The sequence below is a fragment of the Sphaerodactylus townsendi genome, linkage group LG05 (assembly GCF_021028975.2).
Source record: "Sphaerodactylus townsendi isolate TG3544 linkage group LG05, MPM_Stown_v2.3, whole genome shotgun sequence".
Lineage (NCBI taxonomy): Eukaryota > Metazoa > Chordata > Lepidosauria > Squamata > Sphaerodactylidae > Sphaerodactylus > Sphaerodactylus townsendi.
The window spans coordinates 90,169,526-90,188,010 of NC_059429.1; the positions used below are offsets into that span (position 1 = coordinate 90,169,526).

Here is an 18,485-nt window from a genome sequence, read left to right on the forward strand (position 1 = left end):
GTGCGGCTCTTGCCCTCCTGCCCGCCGCCGCCGCCGCCGCCACCGGCCCCACACATCCCCCTCGGCTCAGGCTGGCTCCAGGTTGCCCTTCAGGCAGTCAGCCTGAGCCTCTGTCTATGATTTTCTTAAAAGGGCAGTTCCCCAAAGACTGCTTAAAGGGGAAAGTTTCCTTTAAGCGTAAGCTTTGGGGAATTGCCTCCTTTAAGAAATTCAGAGCCGGGGAAAAGAGACTGGCGGGAGATCTCCTTCTTCCCTGAAGCCAGCCAGGCAGCCTCCCTGCAAAGAGAGGAGCTCCAGCTAGCAGCTTCCATACGAGGACTGCAGGCTGGGGCACCTCGCTTACGCGAGGCTGCCTGGCTGGATGAAGGGAACAGGGGTCATCTCCCCTGTTCCCAGCCAGCCAGGCAGCCTCCGTGGAAACGTCCGTGTCGATGCCCCTCAAGCAACAATCGGTCAGCTCTCCACCGAGGCCAAGGAAGGCTTACCCGGGTGCCGCCGGGCTTCTGTCCCGCCGGTGAAGATCGGTCGACCTCCCAGCCCGAGGCCAAGCGTGAAGGCTGCCCTGGGGTGCCGCCGCTTCTGCTCTTGTCCCACCCCCAGGACAATCAGCCAGCCTCCTCCTCGCCGGTGCCAAGGAAGCGCTCTTTCATCCGGGGTGCCGCTTGCTGCCAGGGCTCTGTCCCACACCTGAGACGACATCAGCCTCCAGCGCCTCTCCTGAGGCCGAGTGCCACACAGGGATGTCAGCGCCGCTTGCCTCTGCCACAGGGAGTAGTCTTATATGAGGCTTGTAGCATATGTGCCAAAATCTATATTTTAACTGGAAAAGTGGGGGGGTCATCTTATACCCCCAGTCGTCTTGTACTCCGGTATATACGGTAAGTCCTGCCTCCCACATTTTCCTGATTCATATCTTGAGTCAGAATTTTACCCCTACAGCCCAGAAAATCAAAAGAACACAGAGCTAACCCCTGACTATTTCTTTCGTCTTTCTGTTATTGCATTCACTTTATCACTCGATGTTGGGGGGTTTCTCCTAGAAAAGATTTGGCAGCAATATGATGGCCAAAATCAACTATATCACCTTCCCTCCTTGTGAAAAATCAGCTGCTAGTTGCACAGGAAATATAGGTGTCTGCACTCTGAAAGGAAATTGTGATTTCCTATTTGAGGCTGTGCCTTCCTTTCAGGGAAGCAGTCACCTCTGTCCTGTCCAACAGTATGAATTGATAACAGTTAACATTCCACACCCTCAAAGCACTTTCCCTCATGAAGATGGGCATTGCAACTGGTTGAGCAGAGCAGCAGGAAAGAAAGCCTCTGTCAATTCTGCAGAATGTTCTAAGCAGCTGACAGAACTGTGAAGCTTCCCTTCCGCAGGTTTCTTTCAAGACTGGATTCTTGTGAAGCAAGCTGGGTTCACAAGACACCTTGCCTTGAGACGCCAACTACCAAGACTCTTGTCTTGACTTTTCCAATAAATGACTCTGGCCCCTTCTGCACATGCAAAATAATGCGTTTTCAAACCACTTTCACAACTGTTTGCAAGTGGATTTTGCCATTCCGCACAGCTTCAAAGAGCACTGAAAGCAGTTTGAAAATGCATTATTCTGCATGTGCAGATTGAGCCTCTGTTCTTTCTTTGCCAGCACTTAGAGTACTTTTGTAAATGGAAAGCCTTGAAGAGCAAATGAATATTATTTATGCAATCAGAGCACAAGCACGATTTCCACCTAATTGTAAAAAAGCTAAAGAACCTCATAGTCTCACTACTAAACCCCTTCCCCCATTTCCGCTAGCTGCATTCATAGCAGCTTAAATAAGATGCCTCTATTGGTTGCCACACATTTCTTTATTGGCTCAGAAGCTATAGATAACCTTGATTTTGGCAGCAATCCTGAAGAAGGTTTTCTGGAACTTACATGGGACTTACATCTGAGTAGGCCTACCTACGATTGCTCCTTTTGACATGGAAAAAGAGGTTTTGCCATTCTCCTGTACCTACTAAAATGGGGAAGCAACATCAATCAAGGACAAAGGAGAGGACTTTAACTGTCATTAACGTTTGAGGCTTATATGAATGAAGCCTTCCTGCTGGCATTCTTTAGAGCTTCTCTCAGGTTTGGCATCAGACTGGACAGAAACACAATCCTCCAGTTCAAATGCTTTGTGTTATGGGCTTCTATTACCAGAATGATTGATCATTAAAGAATTCACCTTCCCATCATGATACATGAATCAATTATATTCCTCATTCTGACACATAGGGAACAAAGGGAGAAACAACTTGACAACACTTGACATAGCAGTGTTTAAAGGTGAAAATTGTTTTATACTTACTATTTATTTATTTAGATGTAAATCCCACCTCTACTACACTACACTAGATCTCAGGGTGGGTAACAATAAATCAAATACATTTAAATCCATAAAATACAAATAAGATGGTGCCCTAAGTTCCCAGCAGAATTGACTCCTGAAAATAACAGACCCTCCACAAAATAAGGGAGGAGGGTGATAAGAGGATGAGCTCTGCCCAATGACTGGTGGATGTAATTGATAGGCCAGAAATCATCAACCCTGTGCATAGTGGACCATCCCCAACTTGCAGACCTGCAGAACTTGACCAGATTCCACAGGTCCCTGGTCTCTTCAGACAGAATGTTCCATCAGGCAGGGTCCTTAGCTGAAAAGGTGTTGCACCTGGTTAGGGACAATCAGATTGTTCTTGGGCTAGAGACTTCCAGTAGATTTTGGGAACTAGAGCGAAGCATCCTTAAGAGGACATTGGAGGCAGAGGTGGTTCTGCAAGTTCAGTGCTAACATCAACACCTTGAGTCTGATCAGGAAGAATACTGGCAACCAATGCAGCTGACGGAGAATAAATTGAACAGAAACTCTCCAAGGGACCTCATTAGGACTCTTGAAGCTGCATTTTGTGCCAAATGAAGCTGCTGTACAGCTCAGGGAGGGGCAGCCCTAGATAGAGCAAGTTTTAGCAGTCCAGTCTGTTGGTAACCACTGAATAGATCACCGTGGCCAAGTTGGAGTGAAACAGATAGGAGGCTAATTGCTGAATACAGCAAAGACAATAAAAAGCTGCCTGGTAACAGTCAAAACTTGGACAGTGTTGGCTCTAACTGCATCCCATCAAGAGTTGGTAACTGTAGCCTCTGTCCTAGTTTGGTCCAGCTCTGTCCTCCTATCTGTAGCCTCTGTCCTAGTTTGGTCCAGCTCAGCCATAGGACCTCTGTCATAGATGCATTAAGTTTCAGTTGATTTTCCAGACAATACTTTCTGAATAGCCTGCTAATGTTGACAGATCAGCACTGGTGTTTTTATTTTACACACAGACATATAAAAGCAAACCTTATATAACAGGGCAAACCTAAAAATGAGTTATTACTTAAACCTGTTTATTTAAAAATAATCATCAAATAGTATCCAGAAAGTGAAGAAACAAGTTTTTGGCTCATAGAATGCTTATTTTCTGCACACCTTCCTCCCAAGGATGGTTAACTAAAATACTGTGAACACTCTTACCGCCTTGGTACACTGAACATCTTTCCCTAGCAGCCAGTTGAGTTCCAGGTTGCCTTCCCCCTGGTAGCATGACTGCAGGCGGTCCTTGATTTGGGCATTGATTGCACGAATGGGGAAGATGCAAAGAGCTGAATCATCAGGGGGATGGTGATATTGTTTCTGCCCTTTGGAGAAGATGGCAAAAAGGACATCATCCTGGCTAGTGATATTGAGAGACCTGGCCAGCACCTGCCCTGGCTTTGAGAGGAAGGCAGCCTGTAGGAGACGATATTCCACATCACCCTTGACACAGCCAAAAGGTAGAGAAACATAGGAGTGGAACTTGGGGTCATCCTTGCAGAGACGCACAATTCGAGATGTGTAAAAGAGATCACTGGCTGAGTTGATAGACACGCCCTCAGGTGTCTCTGGTTGGACAGTTAGAAAATAGACAAAATTGCCACTGGCAAATCCATAGACATAGAAGATATCAAAGTGAGAGACCAGGGCCAGTGTGTCAGAGGGGATTTTGATGAGTGATGAAACAAAGTCGCTGTGGAGCTCATAATCCAACATTGCTGATGACTCTGGGTCACGTGGCAGCTTGCGGCTGGAGAGAGTGGGGAAGTAATCCTGCTTGCCATCCACTGCTGTACCAATGAATAGCTTTCCATCCTCGCCCTCAGAACGAACTATAACTCCATACATTGTGCCAGTCTGGTTAACGCTGGAAAGATAGTGCTCTTTTTTGTGAGATGGTTCCACCAGTATGAAAAGATCATCCAGTCGCAGAAGTTTGCATACTCCCTGGTAGAGGCTTCCACAGGCTAGCAACCTATTTTCAGAGTAATCAATGATCAGCAGCTTGTTAACATTGTTAGTGAGAGTCAGAACCTCACTGCAGGGTTGCACTATGAGTGGTGGGTAGCAAGACTTGTTGTCCTCCTCAGGACCTGTCTTGTGAGCTACCAAAATGGTCAAATTTCCAGAAAGCTTGTAAACCCGATTGATGGCTCCAACATAGACCGCTCCAGTTGCCTGATGGACAGTCAAGTGGTTGAAAGTCCAATCACGGTTCTCAGAATGAAAAGTATTGTAAATGGAAGTGCTTGAAGCATTCCTTGAAAAAGAAATCAAGAAAAGAAACACCAAGGCCACTGACCAGCCATCGGAGTCCCATATCCGAGGCCAGATCTTTCTCTGTCCCATTCTGCAGTGAAGAGTGAAGACACAACAGAACATGACCCTCAAAACTCCTTGTGTGTGCCTCTTGCTGCAGCAGTGTCTCACATGATTCTACAAAAATAAAAACACATGCACAAGAGAAAGGATTAGACCAGAAGCATCCTAAAGATACAATTCAAGCAGGCTTTTTTCATTAAGAACTCTTTCAGATAAAATAAGGGCATATCTAAGCCCCTGAAGAATAAGCACAGTTCCCATTTGAGTAAACAGTAAAGGCTTTAGCGCTCTGTTCCGCCTCTCTGCATTAATTGGTACATACTTTTAACTGCTCATAATATGCTCTGAGTCATGAGTTCATTCAGCTGCAGGAAGGAATAATCAATCTCAGCCAAAAGACAAGTGTTTTGTAGACAGTTCACCTACCCAGTCAACAGATCTAACATTCCTGGCTAGAGGGGCTTATTTGCAAGGTGTTGAACTGACAGGTAGTAAGAGGGGTTTCCTGCCCATGAAATCCATAGGGGTTACAATTTAATTAAAGAGAAAGATCTCAGGCAGAGAGATCTCACTTGTCGGCAGCACCTCCTTTTTCTGCAGGCCTCCCATTCACCAGCAACTTGGTTCCATAGGCGACGTCTGCTCCTTCTGTAATTGACAAGTCCATAGAGTCTGGGCTGTGTGCCAGTGCTGAATGAACTTACAGAATATACATCAAGTGGCAGGTCACATATGCATCAGTCACTCACAAAATATGCAGCCACAAGGTAGAAACTTGACCTCAGACTGAAGACAGAATCCTGTGGCATTTTAAAGACAATGGCTGCAATTTGCATTCCTCTTTTTTAGGAATAAAAACCCAACTGACTAAAATTAAACTTTAAGTACCCCATATACACTTATGTATAAGTCGACCCGCATATAAGTTGAGGCACCTAATTTTACCACAAAAAACTGGGAAAATTTATTGACTCGTGTACAAGTCGAGGGTGGGAAATGCAGCAGCTACTGGTAAATTTCAAAAATAAAAATAGATACCAATAAAATTACATTAATTGAGGCATCAGTAGGTTATATGTTTTTGAATATTTATTTCAAAGAAATACAGTAAACTAGCTCTGTAAGCCCTGATTCTCCCTTTAAATCCACTCAGAAGGGGGAGGGGTGATTTAAAGGGAGAATCTGTGGAAAAATTGAGGGTGCCTGTCAGGGAGGGAATGTTTAGGTTAGCAGCACCAACATTTCAGAGTATGTTTAAGAGACCCTCCTGATGATACCCCCCAGGTTTGGTGAATTGTGGTTCAGGGGGTCCAAAGTTATGGACCCTCAAAATGTAGCCCCATCTACTATTAGCTCCCATTGGAAACAATGGGGGATGGGGGTACCCCTTTTGGGGGTCCATAACTTTGGAGCCCCTGGAGCAAACTTCACCAAATCTGACTGGAATCATCAGTGGTGTCACCAGATGATTCCCTGATATTTTGGTGCCGCTAGCCTAAAAACTGTGCCCCCTAGCAGCCGACAAAGTAAAAACCCTAAAATATTGTTAAAAATACACCTCACGTGCGTATAAGTTGAGGGGGTCTTTTTCAGCACAAAAAATGTGCTGAAAAATTCGACTTATATGCGAGTATATACGATAGACCTGCGTACATTGCGCAATCATTGCAGTGTGAGATTTCATTAACAACCACCCACTCCATCTGAGAAAGTATAATTCATTTGTAAAATCTGGCTACTGGGGTCAAATGCACAAGGCATCAGGAATGGCTACTTTGTAAGTGTTGATGTGGCCTTGTCCCACTGTTCTTGCATGAAGTAGCAGTACAGAGAAGAGCAGACATAACACTGGAGCAATGCAGACAGAACTATACAGAACTATGCTTATCAAGCAGATTTAGGCAATATACTATTAAGCATCTTGATTACATAAAGGACTAACCTCCAATCTGTATGCATCTAGCCAAGATATTCACATGAACAGAATGAAGAAATAAAAACTACATCTGAGCACATTTCTTTGGATATCAAAGCCAAGCAACTTAAATTACACACAACAATGCAATCCTTACCCTTCCCACTTGTTTATGTTTACATAGCTACTGGCATTTATCTTCCTTCTGTGCCACACCTTTGCTGCTGCTGTGGCTGAGCCAAAGCAGCTGCACTATGGTTTTCTGGTAACTTGTTGAAAACCAAAAAAAGAAGAAGAAAAATGGCATGTGCATGGAATCAGCAGTGAAAACTAACTTTATTCATGTACTTTACAAACAGAAATGGTGATGCAGAGCAAACGTCTGTGGGAATCTTCTACAAATAGTGGGCAGCAGGGAGAAGCCTGAAGTTGCCAAAAATGGTGGGCATGAGTTGCACAAACCAAAAGTGAAAACTGAGGGGGGAGAGAGTGGACAAAAGAACTGTTTTTTTCCTGGAATGCCTTTTTTTCTGTGCTATGAGGACAAAAAGGCCAAAACAGTTCTTTTTAAAAATTGTGTTGTGCAGAATGGGCCTCTCTTACTAGAGGCAGGGAGCCTGGAAAGCCTCCACTTCTTTTTCCCAAGGAAACTAAGCATTGTCCAGGTTCATCCCTGTCTCTTCCCTTTACATTAGATTTAAATATACCGATTTACCTGATTCAAATGTCCTGAGCAAAAATAAAACATCTTCCAAACAACTTGGGGGAGAACTGTGGGGAATTCTACCCCAGAACACTTTTTTAAACGTACTGAAGACATTTTATTTGTGCTGTGTGGAATGGGCTTGTGAATCTGTTTTTGTGGATGCCACTTATCCAATTTGAAAATAATTATTTCTGCGTTTCTGTCAGTTGCATAACCCATTGCATGGTGCACTGCACTGAAACTTGCTGAACCTTCAGGTCCACCTCTGCCTCTCTTTTCTGCTATCTCAGACTCACCCTAACTGGATCGACCTCTGCTCTTTGCTGTAACAGTAAAGCAGTCTTTGATTCAGTTTGGCAGGAAGCTGTACACTCTTTTTAACACTGGTTTGTAGGTAGCCCTTTTTTGATTTGTATGCTGGTCATAAGCTGCACATAATACCTGTCTAAAAGAACAGTCATTGCAAAAGGCTAGAGTTCAGCAGCTGCTCTTATGCTTTGCCACAAAGCACTTACTGGATTGGGAAACTGCTATTCATACAAGATCTACAATTGCTACAGTTCTTACTCAGGTGTTGCTGGACAACTACAATCGACAGAAGTACTCTGATTTGGCATAGTTGGTAGGTACTCATCATATCTATTTCTGAGAGTATGCTGTAAGTTACAGTGGACTTCCTACAGTCAATTCATGTAGTCTGGAAGCAATATATGCATGTAATACTTGCACTGTTTCTGGATGAAAAAGTTCACTTCTGTAAACTTTACATGTGTGCTGTAAAAAACCACTAATATAACATTAGCCAAATATTTCTTGCAGCAGTTATAACACATAATACACTGCCAAAAAGAAGCCATTATCCCTAAAGCTGCATAGGCATTCTAGCAGAAAACTGATTTTAAGCAGACTTGATGCTGAATTCTATTGCAGGTGGAATTTGGTGGCAAATTGGAACAGACTCAGGACTTAACGGAACAAATTATTCCATCTTCATTTCAAAAGGCTTTTCCAACTCAGTAAGCCACACTATACAGGCACCATGCGTCACAGGGAGCTTTTAATATACAGAAGCCTAGTTAGGTCCTCCTACATCAGAAAAGCCTCAGAACTCCCCAGAACTCTCCAGCATAGTGGAGACAGCCTAGGGCGGGGGGTGGGGGGGTCGACATTAGGTAGCTCCCTCCTAGCTATTCAGCACTTTACACTGGTGAACAAGAGTTGAGACTTAAGCCACCCTTTTAGGTAGTGTAAGTCTATTGAGTCCAATGGAGGGTTCTCAGTGGTAGAAAGGCTTTCACACTTTTGAAGCCTTCCCACACTGCCAGAAAGCCCTTTTGGGAATGGCAGGGTGACACAACTGCAGTGCCCCAGCCAGTTGCCTGGACTCATGGATGGAGCTGCCCACCTCTGATAAAATTACAATTCCCAGGATTCCTTGGAACTTTTAACTTTTGCAATGCAGGTGCACATTTTGACACCTCTAACTATCCCCTTCCCAAGCACTTGTGTGGCCTTTTTTGACCCTGTTGGTGATGGGGGGAGCACCCCTTCCATCTTCTCTAATCTGGAGAACTAGGTTTGATTCCCAGCTTCTTCCCATGACTCTAGTCTGGAGAACCATTCCCACTTTCCCCCATGAAGCCTGCAGGGTGACCTTGAGCTAGTCACACTTCTTTCAGTCCCACCTGCCTTACAAAGAACCTATAGGTGGGGGCAGGGAATGAAAGGTGACTGTAAGTTGCTTTGAGACTCCTTATGGTAGAAAAAAGCAGGTGATAGAAACCAACACTGCTCATTCTATGCCCACCCCTGGTTGTTTCTTGAAAGAATAAAGAGCTGATTCTGCCACACTAGAATTCAGTTCCTAACACAATGGTGACAAGTTCAATTGGGAAGTTTTTTTGGCAGCTACAGCTAATCATAAAGGCTCTGTGGTGAAGGGACACACCTCCAATAGTTTACAGAATCCTCAGAAGGACTAGCGTCAAACAGAATGATATAAGTAACAAAGTGCTGGAGCAGGATCTTTTTGAGATCTTTTCTCTTTCTTCTTTCATTGACACAGAGTCAACTGTCAAGCAGAATTAGGAGTCATAAGGTTGGGATTTCCTTAGGAAATGGGAGGCTTGACTTAGAAAAACTCTGGATGTGTAATGCGGGCTTACCTCAGATAGCCTTTTATCTACCCTTCCGGGATACACCCACTTTTTTGAAATTATTATCCTTATTCTCTCTGAAATGGCCATCCTCTCTTCTCTCTCAAGTTGTTTGAGGGGAAAAAAGAAAGAAAGGAGGTATAATGCTGTATGCTTCATGATTTCTTTTCACCTCAGAATTTGCCACTTACCTAAAACACTCTGGAATGCAGCAACACAACACTATTTATGGGACAAATAGCTGCTAAGCAAGAATCATAACTCCTTTGAACTTAATCCTGTTAAAACACTTTAATAAAATTGCTCCAAAAAGCTTATTATCCATGTGCCAGTTCCAATATGATCTCATACACTTGAGGCCTGCTTTTTAATGCAATAAAATAACTTCCAGCTATGTGGAACAATTTGGTCAGAGAACTTCAGAGATTAGAAGCTTTTGTTCTATTATCATTGCCATTGTATTAGCTAGAATCCCTAGGATGTGTAATTGTTGATTTGGGCACAAGCAGTCCATTCCTGTTGCCAGTTTTCTGTGTAATTTATAAACAGTTACCTTTCCTTAAACACCTCGGCTGCATTTTACAGGTGAAAAATGAGCCCAGGAGAAAATTGTGCCAAATCCGTGAATAGAGCCCACAAAAACAAAACACAATTTCAGTGTTTCTTTCCACAACCATCACCATATTTTCTGAAGGCAAGCAAACTAATGGCCAGAAATGCAATGGGGTGGGGGGCTGGGAGACAGATGAGAGAAGTTTTAATGAATGTTAACACAAAATGACTTCTCTTAAGAATCTTAAAATTATAAAATAGAAGAAACACAGTTCTTAAGAACCCATGAAAGGATCTCTTCTCTCCCTTACTCAAGTATTTTCCCCCACTCTGGAGCTACACAAGCATGACTTAAAGCTGAGGGCCCTTCCCTTTGCTTGTCCCCAGAATCTGTTATACAGACAGTAAAATACTAAATAGAATTACAGCATTGTGAAAGGCCAGATATCCTGTTACCTGTGACATGAGTCAAATGGGGCTTCCCCAACACAACTGAGTCCTTTTTTTGGAGACAGAAGTACTCTGAGGCCCAGTTCAGCTCAGGATTTGACATAGGGGAGGCATGCTTCAGTCTTCCCTGCCACATAATTTTTCCAAACCAAAACAGATATTTACCCCATGGTGCAGCCAATGCACATAGAGGCCTGCAGTAGAGCAAATATGGGTTCCTTGTAGCCTAGGGAAAACATCATGGAGAAAAGACTGAAGCCCTTCTCCCCCATGTCATGGTCCTGTAGAAAATCAGCACCAGCGCACAGACACCATAGTGCTGAGGGAACATCAAACAAACCCATGTCACAGGCAATGTGCAGTTTGGCCTGTGCAATTCTGGCATGTTGTAATTCTACTTAGGATTGTACTGTGAGCGACATGGAGACTGCTAAGCATGGTAAAGAGTGATTGACAAGCTCATCATCCTTGAATTTTTTAATCATTTTAAAACTGATTTAAGTTAGTGGGCAAGAGATGCTGGTGAATATAGTTTAACTGCTTTCATAGATAGCCTGATTTTCAGAGACACACTACCTGTCAAACATTCCAATTTTAAAGCAACATCTCCACTGGATTATTTATTTTCAATATACATTACCAATGTCTGTAGCAGCCATTACAAACAATCTGTCTTTGAAAGTTGTGTGTAGATATAACCTTTATTTTTGGAACAATAACTGTTACTGTGGTGGCAAATAAATAAATAAACAATTCACTATCACATAACAAAGAAATCTTTACAGAGGCAAGCAAAAGAACTGGCATAAAATGTATTCTTTTAAATGCATTTGCAGATTTCTTCTTCTCTTTCTCTCCAAATCCCTAGTGTTAAATACAAACCAGCTACTGCAGGTATTGTTAGTACCTTCTCCCAGCCCACTGAGATTCAGAAAACCAGTGGGAAAAGCAGCAGAAATGTGTAGGGAAAAGAAAAAGTGGAAAATAAGAAGAAGAGTTGGATTTATACCCCCTTTCTCTCCTGTAAGGAGACTCAAAGGGGCTTACAATCTCCTTTCTCTTCCCCCGTCACAACAATCACCCTGTGAGGTAGGTGGGGCTGAAAGAGCTCCAAAGAACTGTGACTAGCCCAAGGTCACCCAGCTGGAATGTGTTGGAGTGCACAAGCTAATCTGAATTCCCCAGATAATCCTCCACAGCTCAAGCGGCAGAGCAGGAAATCAAACCCGATTCCTCCAAATTAGAGTACACCTGCTCTTAACCATTACACCACTGCTGAAGGGAAGGAAAGGGGTTGTCTTCAGTTTTTTCTTAAAGTCTAAGTTTGATAAGGATTAATATTACAAAAATTAAGTGTCTTTTAGAGCTGTACACTAAAAACATTGAGGAATATTTTTTTATATTCAGATTAAATAGAATCCAAAATTTCGAGGTTAAAAAAAGTCAAATCCCATGTCAATATAGATTTTGCCGCTTTTCAGATATCCACAATTTTTCAGATCTAATAAACCCTATGAAAAACCATTGTGGGGTTTGGGGGAGAAGCATTAAAAGGCAGAGCCACCAAATTTGCACTGTAGTTTCAAGTGACTCTCTTTACAAAAACACCAGCTTTGGTAAAGAATGGGTCAAGGGCAGAGGTGGGATTCAGCTGGTTCGCATCAGTTCGCCCGAACTGCTAGCTAAACTTTTCTGTAATTCAGAGGACAGGCTGAATGAATCCCACACACCCAAGGGGAGGGGGACTGAGGGGGCTTTCAGTGCCCCAAGCAGCTGGGTGCCTTGCCAAGGCTTTCAGAGCCCCAGAGCAGCCTGGCTGCAAAGGCACCAGGCTGGTCACACCTCTGAAAGCCCCCTGGGTCCCCCTGTCCTGGGAGTGAAGAGCCGCTTTCTGAAAGAAGCTGCTGCCTTCCCTGGCTGCCCCCCAAAATCAAATTAGGGGGGTGCAGCAGTCCGGTAAGTGAGGGGAGGGGGCCCATCAGGTTTTATGCAGACAAAATTAAGTAAAATTTTATACTATAGCAACTTGGTTCAGAATATGGTTCTTTCATATAGATTTCTTGACGGACATTATAACCATTTCCATTATAAGCAATAAGCATTATGACATGTTATCATTTCCTTTCCTAATTGTAAACTCTTCAGTTATTACATATTTATAAAGACTTTTATAAAGACTGTTAAAACTCCCATTTATAAAGACTTTAGCTATTACAGATTCAGAAAGGGAGGGGGGAAAGAAAGAGAAAGAAAGAAAAAGTCAGAGAGAGGGAAAGTAAGGGAGGGAGGAAAGAGAGAAAGAAAGACACAGAAAGACACAGAGAGAGACAAAAAGAAAGGGAAAGGCAGAGGGAGGGAGGGAGGGAGGGAGGGAGGGAGAGAGAGAGAGAGAGAGAGAGAGAGAGAGAGAGAGAGAGAGAGAGAGAAAGAAAGAAAGAAAGAAAGAAAGAAAGAAAGAAAGAAAGAAAGAAAGAAAGAAAGAAAGAAAGAAAGAAAGAAAGAAAGAAAGAAAGAAAGAAAGAAAGAAAGAAGGGACAGGAGGGACAGGAGGGACAGAAAGGAAGAAAGAAACAGAATAGAACTTGCTTCTCAGATAGATCCATACTTCTTGAAAGAAATGGGGCCACGAGGAAGCCGCTCATGAGGAAAGACCGCCTGGAGCCATCTGAGGCTCACCTTGAGTCCCCTCTCACCCCTGGGCCTCCATCCCTCCAGCTGCCTCCCCCAAGGCACAGCAAAGCCCAAACCTGGGCATCTGCCAGGGCCTAAACACTGCCCAGAGCAGAGAAGGACCAGGGCCTCTCTTCCTAATCACAACAGGCAGCCATGGCGGTGGGCAGCTCGGGTGTCTGGCAGGGGCAATGAGGGCCATGGTAGCAAGTGGCTCTGGTGCCTGGCAAGGTAGGAGAATGGACAGTGAGGGCCTTGGCACTGAATGGCACTGGTGGGACCGGGGCAACAAGGGTCATGACAGCAGTGGCTTTGGTGGGGACAATACATGGCCGGCGAAAACCATGGCACCTGGCAGAGCAGGGGAAGGGGAGCAGGGCCATGGCAATGGGTGGCTCTGGCAGGGTGAGGGCAGGGGCAGCAAGGGCCATGGCAGCAGGCAGATCTGGCAGCTGGGACTGAATGGACTGGGACAGGACACCGGGACAGACTCTTGAAACCAGGATTGTCATGGCCAAACGGGAACATATGGTAAGCCTAACATTATGTGACTTGCTGGGCTGTTTTTTTTCCCATCTGGAGTGACCTGCTTGAATGCAGTCCTTACATGGGACATGTGGATTCTGTTGCACCCCACCCCCCACCCCCAAATTGTCTATTAACCATTTGGCAGGGGCATACCGCCCAGGGGGACATATAGGATCAACTGTCCCAGGGCTGAAGCCATTTAGCCACGTGGGGGGGGGGGGACAGAAAATTGCTGCCCATACAAGAAGGGGGGCATGGAAAACTCAGATTTTGCACCAGGCTACATTTTCCCTCTTCTATTTGGCTAGGTAGCCCATTCTGCTTATGTTCATAGCAACTCAAGCACAAGGGTCTCTGTATATTCATCTACAGAACACTAGAGGACAGAATATCCAATATGTGAACATGCACTTTCTTTAGTCTGATGTCAACGATATTAGGGCAAGCACATTCACTAGAGACCTCAAGTTCTAGTATCATGACAAAAGTAAAAAAAAAAAACTTATTCAGTATCTATATTCTGTTCCACATAAAGATGATAGTTTGGTCATTTGTAGTACAGTGGTTGAGAAAGTTGAATACTTCCACATTAGAATACAGTCCCAAATGAATATGAGAATTATCATTCATTTTTATGCACTTTGATACAACAGCATTTACATCGAAATGTATTTAGTTTCAAACTTACAAACAGATAGGAGGAACAGGGCTAGTTGGGCACTAGAACCCAGGCAGAACATTCTACAACAAAGAAGGACTGGCATGCTTTGTTCTGCGGCAGAGGAATATACAATCTACTATCATCTTTATATGGAACAGAGCATACATTGTGCTTGGAATTTTATAACCATCTTTTGTATATCCCTCTTGGGTACCTTTTTTCCCCTAGACACAAACTACTTTCTGTCCTTTTCTTGTAGAGCTGTCAGCTCAAAGTTATCCCCTTTGATAATGTGAGCTTCAGTTGTCACCTCTCATTTTAGAAATTAAGTTCTGTAGAAAGCTTAAGGGAGACGAACTTCTCATGGGAAAAAAATCACCTGTTGCTTTGGTTAGCTTCCTTAGCAAACTGATGGGTGAATTAGCCCATGTGGAATCTGATTGCTCCATGCAGAGCCTCTCAATTCAAGCCTGAAGCTTAGAGCTACCTCCAAGGCTAAAGTCACAGCAGAGGTGAACTGAATGTACAATGCAAGTAGCAGCCTGAGAGTTAGTACTTTGAGGTAATGAGCACCTTGTCTAATAACCCTGTTTTATGACTCAGCATTTCTCATGGAAAATGGACTAAGTGAGAAAGAGAATTTAGCTTCATGGATGCTACAAGTAAATGGAATGTGTTAAGGAAGAGGTAGCAAAGATATTTGTTTCCATATCAGTTTGGGAACAAATAAGTTTGATAGAAAGGAGAAAGCTATGGAATTTAGACTTCTCTTTAAAATGCAGAGATAGGATCTCGTCTGTTAAACCTTCACACTACAGGTCTAGGGCTCCTTTATTCAAGGAGACAGAAAACTAGCATTTCATAGAAAAGACAAGGCAAGATAAGTCTTTCCACAAGCTCACAGACTTCTTGGATGGGAGGACAAACTTTTTCTTGCTTGTAAAGGTATATGCCAACTCCACGTCTTCCTGGACAACTCATCTGCTCTATGGGCAGAGACAGCTCTGCTGGCTTTAGTTGATGTCCTCTGTCTCAGGGTAGACAGAAGCCAAGACTCTCTGCTATTCTTACTGGATTTATCTGCAGCCTTTGATACAGTAGATCATGCCATCTTGCTAAGGTGCCTACAGGCAAAAGAAGGTATCAGGTGATGTGCATCAAACTGGTTTAAATCATTCCTCATGGATTGGACTCAAAGGATTGCTATTGAAAACCAGTTATCATCGGTGTGGGATGTATCCTGTGGGGAGCCACAGGGTACAATTCTAGCCCTTATGCTTTTTAATCTCTATGTTTTTTAATCCCTTGGAACAAATTATTTTTAATTTTGGGACTGGTTGTCATCAATATGCTGAATATACTCAGCTCTATATATTCTTATCCAAATTTCCTGATGATGCAATAGAGATCCTGAATCACTGCCTGGCTGCAGTGGATAGTTTACTAAAAGTGAACAAATTGAAACTAGACCCTGAAAGAAACCTGAAAGAGGTAATGCTGTTTGAGAAGGCAGAGGGCTTGAAGGACATTGTTGTCTCCATTTTGATGGGAGTTTAACTGATTCATGCTGACTATTTTAAAAGCCTTATGGTCATACTTTATCCAGAATTATTACAAATTAATTAACACAGCTGCAAAAAAGGCTGTCTACCAACTCAGCATAGCCCGCAAGATGGCCCCTTACCTTAGTACAGCTGTTTTGGTCACCTGGATCCATGCCACAGTAACATCAAGACTAGATTACTGCAATGCTCTGTGCACTGTCTCTCCTTAAAATCAACTCAGAAACTCCAGCTGGTCCAGAACGCCACAGATATTAGTGGGAGATAGGTGAAGCATGCATATTACTCTCATTCTGCAGAGAATCCATTGACTTGTCCATTTGTTGCCAGGCTCAGTTTATGATACTCTCTCATGTACAGAGCCCTTCATGGCCCCGTCTTATTTGAGGGACCACTTCTATCCTATGCTCCGCTATGACAACTTTGCTCATCTGAGCAGGGTCTTCTCAGGGTGCCAACCTGCAAATAGGCAAAATCAACAATTGCCCATATAAGTGATTTCTCCATTGTGGCTTCTACCTTGCGGAATAGCCTGCCCAAGGAGGTCAGAAAAATTCCCATTCCCCTGCTTTCCAAGAACTATACAAAACTAAACTATCCAAGAGGGGTTTTTTTCCGGTGCAGTAATGGGGTTACGCTGTACAAAATGGGTCACAAACTTACCTGAATAAAATGGTTGGAACTGTGGTACCTACTGCTATTTGTAGCATAGTTTATCATAGTAGGATGCTATTATATAATCTATGTATCACTTAATGTGTACATGTTAATAGTTAATGGCACACTTCAGTTCTTTCTGATGGTTTCAGGCTTCAAAATCCCAATGAATTGGTTATTGAATGTTCCATTTTGCTGATTATACTGACTCACTATGTGTAATTTGCATTGAGCTCCTGTGGGAAAGGTGAACTATAAATAATATACCAAATAAATGTAACATTATCTGTTTCTTTACTTTGCTTGTGATCTGAATGTTTTCTGGCCTTCTAGGGGAACAGGAAATTGCTGGTGTAATGTAAGAGTGCAGTGAGTTGGAAACCCCTGGCTCAAAAATTGTCTGGATATGACATCAACCTTAGGTAAACCAGCATTCTCTCAGGCATTGCTCTGTCTACAATAAGAAAATAATAATCTGATCTACCACTGAAGAACTAGTTTAAGAATTACTCAACTGCATATTTAAGCAACATATAAAGCAACATATACATGCTAAGTATTATTACCAAACACTGTGAATGGAGAGAATGTACTGGATCTCAAGACTTTTCCAGAGTTTCCTGAACATACCATTTTAATCTACTGTACACTCTTTCAGTTCGTCACCACTAAATCACAGATAATGCTTCAGTATTCTTCGACTCAGAAGCTACTGAAGTGAGAATGTAAGTACATCAATTAACAATTTCCAGAGAAACACCACATTATTTTGTCACATATATCCTAAATTCCTGTCTTGAGAGGAAGCTGCATTTGAGCCCTGGAGTAGAAAGCATGTGCTCAGCATTCTGCTTAGGAGTTTTGGACAGGCCTTTTACAAAGCCATAGCCATTGCCCAATTTGATCTTTATCATGTTCATTCTGAAGCAAGTCCCACTGAGTTTAACAGAACTTACTCCAAAATGTGGACTACATCTGCAATTGTGTGAGTACGTCAACAAAATCCCATCTAGAATTAGTAATGGTTTTGTTTTTGTTATCAAACACTGATTGAAATTAAGCGGGACCAAATGTAAATAGTTCCATGGTCGTAATTGTTAAGGATGGTATAAATTCCTGACAAAGCTTTGTTAAGAACATGAGTTATAAGCTAGAAATCCATAATTCAATTCCACCTCCAACCTAATATATGTACTAAGTCAAGCCATTCTCTCTCAGCCTTCAATCTGTGATACGGAGATAATAATAGAATGCTTTACAAGATTGCTGTTAACATAGTATATATGAAACACTATAGGTGACTGGGAAAAATTGCTCTATAAATACAAAATTCCTATTTAGGAACCATTTGCTCTAATTGTACCACTGTTTCAATTAACTTCATCTTTTAAAACAGTATCTTTAAAAAATCACCATAGTTCAATGAGTTTGGTTCTCTGCTTCTCACAAGAAATTCCACATTAGAGTTTGCCATGATTGCTCTTCAGCAATCACTATCATCAACCCCAACTCTACACTGATTGCTTTTCATCTGTATCAAGATACTTAAATGTAGGTGTCCCTTTTGAGTAATCAACAGTGTGTGCATGTTATGTTCTCCATGTAAATTGAGGACATATTCCTGCACAATTCCTTCCCTCCCCACAAAGTTTGATTTTTTTCCCCTTAGTGCAGAGGGTAGAGAAAGACACCTGGGTCCATTATGCGTAGAATGATTACCATGGGGCTGTTCCGGGGCTCTTCAAAGTGCAGTGGGCTTGCAGATGGGTCTTCTCAGGTTTTTCTGTTTACACATGAAGGACGATTCTGTGCCTGCCCCAAAACTAGCTTGCTGATCTCAATGGGCCTCTGCAGTTTCTCCTGGTTAAACTCCTCCTATCAACTCTTCTTAAAAGGGCAGATCTAATCACACCCATAATTGCAA

General features: G+C 42.9%; 1 protein-coding gene across 3 annotated transcripts in view; it reads right to left on the reverse strand.

Annotated features, from left to right (window-relative positions):
- PLXNA2 (plexin A2) overlaps window positions 1-18,485 on the reverse strand; it is a 533,025-nt gene that overhangs the window by 479,160 nt on the left and 35,380 nt on the right. For 2 of the 3 annotated variants that reach the window (XM_048496021.1, XM_048496020.1), the window contains exon 2: window positions 4,685-4,818. In XM_048496021.1, the coding sequence (XP_048351978.1) occupies window positions 4,685-4,702 (18 nt within the window). In that variant the 5' untranslated portion in view covers window positions 4,703-4,818. Of the gene's footprint in view, window positions 1-3,543; window positions 4,819-18,485 lie in introns of all 3 variants that reach the window. The other variant, XM_048496018.1, reaches the window with a different exon arrangement.